The sequence below is a fragment of the Bison bison genome, unplaced genomic scaffold, assembly GCF_000754665.1.
Source record: "Bison bison bison isolate TAMUID 2011002044 unplaced genomic scaffold, Bison_UMD1.0 scf7180017863957, whole genome shotgun sequence".
NCBI classification, from domain to species: Eukaryota; Metazoa; Chordata; class Mammalia; order Artiodactyla; family Bovidae; genus Bison; species Bison bison.
In genome coordinates, this window is record NW_011494529.1 from 270,638 (window position 1) to 279,220 (window position 8,583).

Here is an 8,583-nt window from a genome sequence, read left to right on the forward strand (position 1 = left end):
GAATCACTTCCCTCATTACTCAATAATTTCAACTCTTTACACACTATCTACAAAAAAAATACATGATTTTCAAGTGTCCAGCAGTCATTTAATATTTCCCTAGTCTGTTCCTACTCTGTGTCTCTTTAGAAAAATAGTTCACACTTTCTCTTCTCTCCTCATATTCCCAACATTTCCAACCTATTCTGACCTAATGACTTTGCCTTCCATTTCAATAAGAAATTTGAAGCAATGAAAAGAGAACTTTCACAGACATCACCATCACATTTGCTCTCTTCCTTAGCATCTGTACTGATAACAGCATGCTCTTTTATTAAGATGAACCACGCATGCACCTGTCCATAGCCAATCCTTCCATTTACGCTCTAGATACCACTCCAGCTCCCTCTTTGAAGGACACTGCTCCTGCAACTCTTATCTCTCCTGTATCACTGCTGCTGCTGCTGCTACATCGCCTCAGTCATGTCTGACTCTGTGCGACCCCATAGAGGGCAGCCCACTAGGCTCCTCTGTCCCTGGGATTCTCCAGGCAAGAACACTGGAGTGGGTTGCCATTTCCTTCTCCAATGCGTGAAAGTGAAAAGTGAAAGTGAAGTCGCTCAGTCGTGCCCGACTCTTTCCCTTTCTACTGACCATCTTCTGGCATTCTCTCTTCTATCTTAAATAACAAACCTCTTTGTCCCCAACTTCTCTGCCAGTTTTTGCAGAATTTCTTTGCTCCCCTTTTCAGCAAAACTCATTTAAAGAACTGCCAACCTGTCCCACACCATATACAAAAATTAACTCAAAATGGATCAAATACCTAAATGTAATTCTTAGAAGAAATAGGATAAATATTACCTTGGATTTGGCAATGGTCTGTAAGATACATCATCAAAAGCAAACACAATGAAGGAAAAGATAAATTGGATCTCATCAGAATTAAAAATGTTCATGAAAGAACATTATCAAGAAGGGGAAAATTCAAAGAATGGAAAAAAGTATCTGCTTATCATATATGTGATAAAGGTTTAATATCCAGAATATACAGAGAACTTCCAAAACTCAACAAGAAAAAGATAAACAACCACTTTAAAGCTGGACAAAGGATTTAAATAACAGGCATTCTCTGAAGAAGATATACATATTGCCTGACAAGGACATAAAAAAGATGCTCAACATCACTAGTCATTAAGAAATGCAAATCAGAAGCACAGTGATATACCATTCCCTACCTACTAGGATGGCAAAAATAAAAACAGACAATAACAAATGCTGACAAGGTTGCAGAGAAATCAGAACCCTCATACATTACTGCTGCTGCTGCTGCTAAGTTGCTTCAGTCATGTCTGACTCTGTGCGACCCCCATAGACAGCAGCCAACCAGGCTCCCCCGTCCTTGGGATTCTCAAGGCAAGAACAATGGAGTGGGTTGCCATTTCCTTCTCCAATGCATGAAAGTGAAAAGTGAAAGTGAAGTCGCTCAGTATGTCTGACTTTTAGCGACCCCATGGACTGCAGCCTACCAGGCTCCTCTGTCCATGGGATTTTCCAGGCAAGAGTACTGGAGTGGGGTGCCATCGCCTTCTCCCATACATTACTGGTGTGATGTAAAATGGTATAACTTCTGTGGAAATTAATCTTGGTGATTCCTCAGTAAGTTTACAGAATTGCTATGAGACCCAGAAATTCCACTCCTAGGTATAAACCCAAGAGAACTGAAAATACATGTGTATAAGCGGCACTATTCCCAATAGCCAAAAGGTGAAAACAACTCAAAAGGTCCATCAACTGATGCACGGACAAACAAAATGTATATTCATCCATGCAGTATTATTCAGGCACAAAAATGGATGAAGGCCTAATACATGGTACAACAGGGATGAACTCTGAAAATACTATGCTAAGTGAAAGAGGTTGTCTGACAAAATGCCACGTATTTTATGACTGCATTTATATGAAATACCCAAAATAGGCAAATTCACAGAGAAAGCAGATCAGTGGTTACAAGCATTAAGGGAAGGGGAGAATGGGGAATGACTGCTTAATGTGTACAAGATTTCCTTTTTGGAGAGATGAAAATATTCTGTGAGTAGACAGTGGTGATGGTTACACAACACTGTGAATGTACTAATGGTGTATTTTACCATATGTATGTAACTGTCCTGGTGGCTCAGAGGGTAAAGAATCTGCTTGCAATGCAGGAGACAGGGATTCAATCCCTGGGTCAGGAAGATCCCCTGGAGAAGGGAATGGCAACCCACTGCAGTATTCTTGCCTGGAGAATTCCATGGACAGAGGAGCCTGGTGGGCTATAATCCATGGGATCACAAACAGTTGGGCATGACTGAGTGACTAACACTTTGACTTTCTTTTCACTTTCATATATCTTTAAAAAAAGATCTATAATTGTCTTCAATTCTTCTCTTCTTGTTATGTCTTAAACCCACTCTAATCAGGCTTTTCCCTGCATCACTCTATCAACACTAGCCGTTTCAAAGTCACCAGTGACTTCCCCTTCAGTACAACAGTCTATTCCTAACCCTCATTTTATTTGACCTATTCACAGCCTCTGATGCAACTGATTACCTCATTCTATTGTTCCCTGAATATATCAGGCATACTCCCATCTTAGGGCTTCGGCACTGGCTGTCTAGGATGTTACTCACCCAGATATCCATTGGGCTAACCCTCATCTCATCCAGTCCACTCAAATATCTCAACAAGGTCTACCTCAACATCCTCATAAAACTGCAACCTGCACTTGCTCCTTTACCCCACCTCCAATAACTCTCAACTTCTCTTAATCTCTTTTATGTATCCTTTATGGCCTTTATTACCTTCTAACACTTTAATTTCTTATTTTTATTTAATTATTAGTGTCTGTCCTTGAGAATCAAACCTAAGAAAGTAGCAATTCTGTTATGTTTTGTTCACAGATATATCCCAAGTGCACAGAACAGTACCTGGTAAATAGTAGGACCTCAATAAATATTTATTGAATGAAATATTCATTTAATGATAGATTAGCTGGAACTAGATCGAGAAGAACTTTTAATGTTAACTTTAAAATATTTGATCAAAATTAAAGTCACTTACTGTTATAAATAATCAAAATATAGTTGTAGAGTCTGAACTCCCAGAAATTCAGGGACCACGAGCTAACCTCAATGGTCAGATTACAGGTCATCGATCAAAGACATTTCTACAGAGTAGAAATGCTGGGGGAAATTATGCATGTTTGAAAGAAGCACCTCTCCATAATTTCATCCCCTGGCACTTGGGATTTGTGTAGGGTCAGCTGAGGCTTACACAACAGGGCTCAGATCTAACTCAAGTTTAGAATTTGTGGGGTGAAATTATTCTGCCCTCTCAGTCTACAATTGTACAAGACTATTTTGTTCAGAGGAAAGAGGCCTGCCCCATAGGCCGGCTTATTCTAAAACTGTACACTGAGGTTTTAGTCCAAAGCTCCACCTAATAAAAGCAGTACTTCCTTCCACTAGTCATTGGTCATTTCATACATGTATCTTTCACAGGAACCTAGCAAACAGGGTGAGGTGGGACTGAGCTAGGACAGGATTCAAGTATTCCACGGTGTTCTGGGCATTATTTTAATAGTAGGATAATACACCCGCAACTGCCACCCAATTTCTATGAAATCTGAAAAAAAATTAATGCTCCTAGATTTACAGACTACCAGTAGAGTCTAAACAAAAGTCTTGACAGAAGAACTAGAAAGGAGGCAACATATAAAAAAACCCCTAAAGAGCTTAACAGAGAGAACCAGGCTATTGAATAGTAACAGAAATGAATGAAATGAAAAAGGCAAAGAGGACAAACAGGCTTCAGCCAGAGTACAGCCATCTTTAGAAGACCATTTTTATTAGCAAGTTCAAAATGAAAAAACAGGAAGAAATACTAAGTATGTCAGAAATGATTCTATAAAATTTTACCAGTTTAAAGAAGTAAAATTGTAACAGGTCATCATTCTAAAAAAATGTGATTTTATGAAATAATTTTATGCAACTGTGTTACATTTGTATAGTTTTGATTTGCACTTAGATGATTATATGTAAGTATTAGATTCATGTATATATCATAATAATAAATAAAACACATACTTGAAACCGTTTTACTTACAGTGATACCAAAAGAATGGACTTTTCATGCACTTGGAAAGAAAATAAAAAGAATGATAGTGCACAGCTAACCTTTAAGGAAAAAGGACAGAAAATCAGATACAAAAACTTACAATAGCAATTTAGTGTAAGTCAGATTAAAATCATTTCAAGTAACATTTTAAAGTTTAATATAGCTTCTAGCTAAAAGGAAAATTATATACAATTGTAAGAGGCATAATATTTTATTCAAATTTAATTATCAAAATATTTTGAAAATTAACTATTGTAATACTTACCCATCTAAAACAAGTTCACTGCGTCTTAGTTATTAATAAACAAAACTACTAAGTACTTCAGACACAATAATCATACCTTCATCCTCCCTTAGAATCTCTGACAATTTAAAAAGTATGAAGTCAAGAAGGTCAAAATATGAAAGTGACAAAATAAATCTATTTGAGTGTTTTTAAAACAGGCACTTCAGTAAAATATATACAATGTTTTATAAAGTAATCATTTGCTATCTGGGGTTTTAAATTAAAACTTAACTCTATCTTCAGGAGTTTATATTCTGCATATTAGACATCTCTCTATATACACCCAATCCAGTTGCTCAAGCAAAAAACCTGGCTCACTATCTTGTACATGCTTCACATCCAATCCATCAGCAAATGCTACCTACACCATCTCCTAATACACTACTCACCCCACTTCTTCCCATTCCACCCGGCTGATTGTGGCAGAGGTGGTCTTAGCCACCCCCATCTCCCTCCTGGACCACTACAATGACCTCCTAAGTGGTAATGCTCTCGTCCCCTATAATCCATTCTCCATGTAGCCACAATATCAGATCATGTAATTTCCCTGGTTAATATCTTCCAATAGCTTCCCATTACACTTAGAATTAAAATCTAAACTTCTACATAATCTGGGTCCTGCCTTCCTCTTCCAATCTATTTCTTAATGTCTCCCTCACTCATTTCACATCAGTTATTTCACACTTGTCCCTTTAACGTCTCGAACTTGCCTTAAGGAAAAAAAATTTACTTTTTATCAAGTCAGAGCCCAGATCGTCTTGTAATTGGTTACTTCTGACCAGTCATTCAGTTCAAGGCTCAAATGTCACTTCCCTAGAGAAGCCTTTTATTCAACCTAAAGTAGTGCTACCCTAACCAAACCCCACCAGCCCTCTTTTCACATAAACCTACTTTCTTCATAGTCTTCATTATGCCCAGATATTTTCCTATTAACTGATTCATTTTATTTACTGTCCTTGTGCCAACTAGCATGAGTGTCCCCAGTTAAGAAAGCAGGGATAATCAGCTGTCACTCATTGGCATGCCAGCACCGAGGAGAAGACCTGGCATGCTACAGGGCACTTAAAAAATACGTCCTGAAAATAATAGGTAAAAATCACTTGGCCACTACAGATTTATTAGTATTCGTACTACCAATTACCTCAGTTATAGACCTATATTAAGAAATAATTCAATCTAGACTGAAAGGAAAACACTTTAAAATTATAATGGGAAATGTTTTTAAAGCTAGTCAAGAAGAATTTAAAACATCAACAAAAGTAACTCACTACATTTTTTTTAATTTTTAAACACAATGGTTGGTATTAAAACACAATAAACAAAATTAGAAAATTAAGAGAAAGAAAATGTTTTTTTTTCTGCTTTTAATCCTAAAAGTAATCATCTCTAATATTGCTACAGTTATCAACACTCTGAAATCTCATTTCGGCACCTTTGAAATATAGTTATTTAGCATGGAATAACAATTTTACATAAGCTTGCAAATATTTCAAGTTAGGCCTACTGAAGACATCAGAATATTACTAACCACATCCCTCCTATTCTAAACATCCAACAGAGTATTAACTATGGATGACTTACTGTGCTCAGAGTTCATTCACAGAAACAAACAACAGAAATCATCAATAAGAAGGTAATTTAAAAAAAAAAAAAGGAACATGAAACTATGCTTTTTGCACTGTGGAACTGATAAGCACTTCTGAAATTCCTGACTGATATCTCTGCTCTGGCTTGCTTTTAGAATGCAATGTAAATAAGTGGCAGTCCCAGAATTGAAACCCTAATTTCTAAAATGTTGTCCCTTTAGAGAATCCCCTGGCAGTTCAGTGGCTAAGACTCCACACTTTCACAGCCAAGGGTACAGGTTTGCTGTCTGGTTGGGGAACTAAGATCCTGCAAACCACGTGGCATGGCCAAAGATTAGAAAAATAAAAAATAAAACGTTGTCCCTTTAGAAGTCCACTAGGACTATTTTCATAAACTAAATTTTCTTGATATTTTAAAAAGATAGTCTTTAAATGTCATTTTGTAGACCAAGGTACATGGAACCAATTTTAAACACCACAGAAATACAACCAGGAGGAATTTATAAACCCACTCAGAGAAACCCCAAATGTAGAATATATACCCAGTCTATGTTCCAACTGACACAAGTCATCTTCCTAAAAGGGTGATCTGTCCCCTTTCCTCCAAAATCTTTTTTGCTCCTCTTGCACACAAATCAAACCCCAAATTATTCAAGCCAATATACAAGGTCTTACACAATTTGATCCTTTCTGACTCTTCTCTCTCCCTATATACTCTCCTAACCTCGACACACACACACTCCTACATCAGTCACACAAATCTCACTGGCTAACAGTTGTTCCCGCATGATTCCTTATCCTTTCCCACATCTGTACCTTCAAGGTCTTCCTCCTGTCTTAACCACCTAGTCCAAATCTTGCTCAGTTGTCAAAATTTGGCTCCAATCCCGCTTGCTTTAAGAAACTGTCTAAAATCTGCCTTCAAAGTAATGTCTCCCTTTCCCACACTATCATAGTACTCATTGTACCTGACAGAACTTAATACCCCAGCTTTAAAGCATAACAATTTAAACATGTCCATCGCCACTGTTTTCTTCTTTGCATTCCCTTACTGACCAACACGAGGAAATTAAATTAAACTGAAAGATTCTGATTGCTCAGCCTACTCCAAAACAGCACCTAAGTGTGTCAAACGCTCAATAAATGTTTGCCAAATAAATGAATGTCTTATATCTCAATCCAATAAATCCTGTTCAAAGCAGGAATATAATTATTTATATTTTTAAAAACTCAATTGCAGCAAGTAATTCTTATGAGCAACTTACCAGAGTAAATCTGAATCCTTTAGGAGAGGGATGAAGTGTCAATTTTATACATGCAGGAAGCAGGCTCAAAAATGTAAAACAAAAGCTAAAAAAGTAACAAAAATCAAACATTTATTTTCTTTATAGAAGTATACAACTAAAGCAAAGAAACATTTTTTAAAATGTAAGGATCACATTACTTATCAACTTAAATTGATTTCTAAAGTTTTTTTATGTATTAAGTAATAAATTCAAGACCAAATAACATTTAAATAAAATCCAGACACTGAAATATGTACACGCTTTAATATATATGTGATTATATAATACAGAACAAAACACTGTAGAACTAAATATTGCTTATGTTATTTTAGTATTTAGTATCTATTCTGGGAAAGATACAAAGATAGACAGCTAAAAGTCAATCAGCAAACACTCAAAACAGATATCATGGACTCAGTGAACATGACTGAGCAAACTTCAGGAGAGTGAAGGACAAGGAAGCCTGGTGTGCTACAGTCCATGGGATCACAGAGTCAGACACGACTTAGTGTCTGAACAACAACAAAACAAGAAAATAAAACCAGGTATAAAGAAACAATTCTGTATTTGTTACGCAAACATTCATAAAATTTACTCACAAGAGAACCTCATTAGCCCTCATTTCACAAAAGTTGATTATCTGATTTTCAACCCATGGTAAATCATAAAGAACAAGCTGGAAAGGGAGTGGGAAGGTGCCAGAGCTTCTCCTTGTGATGACTGATGGGCAAGGAGGACAAAGAACTCAGCAATAAGCACAGTTGGAGCCACTTAGTACCAAGGCAAACAGCCTTTGAAAGCCCTGAAAACAATAGTTATAAGGCAAAATAATAACTGACTTTCCCACTTGAGGTAGCTTTGTGGCTTGTCAGCTTTACTAGTCTGCCTCCTGTTAAGGTGGGCTACAAAGGATATTCTCCAAAAGAATGGAAGGAAAGAGGCAGGCAGCACACACACATACACACACACCTCCCAGTCATTCAAACACTAATGATGGTGCTGCAGGAAAGAGATCTGCAGATTAATTAAAGTCCCTTTTCAACTGATTTTAAGTTAATCAAAAGGGTGCTATCTTGGGCCTGAATCACTTGGAAGCCTTTAAAAGAAGGCTTAACGGACTTCCCTGGTGATCCACTGGTTAAGAAACTGCCTGCCAACGCAGCAGGCGTGGGTTCAATCTTTGGTCCAAGAAGATTCCACAAGCCGCACAGCAACAAAGCCCTTGCGTCACAACTACTGAACCTGTGCTCTAGAGCCCATGTTCCGCGATAAGAGAAGCCACCTCAATGAG

General features: G+C 37.3%; 1 protein-coding gene across 2 annotated transcripts in view; it reads right to left on the bottom strand.

Moving 5' to 3' along the window:
• Nucleotides 1–8,583, bottom strand: part of ALG6 (ALG6, alpha-1,3-glucosyltransferase) — a 57,980-nt gene that overhangs the window by 9,140 nt on the left and 40,257 nt on the right. For both annotated transcript variants that reach the window (XM_010833895.1, XM_010833896.1), the window contains exons 11-12: nucleotides 7,272–7,356; nucleotides 4,123–4,193 (exon numbers count right to left, since the gene is read on the bottom strand). In XM_010833895.1, the coding sequence (XP_010832197.1) occupies nucleotides 4,123–4,193; nucleotides 7,272–7,356 (156 nt within the window). The remainder of the gene's footprint in view (nucleotides 1–4,122; nucleotides 4,194–7,271; nucleotides 7,357–8,583) is intronic.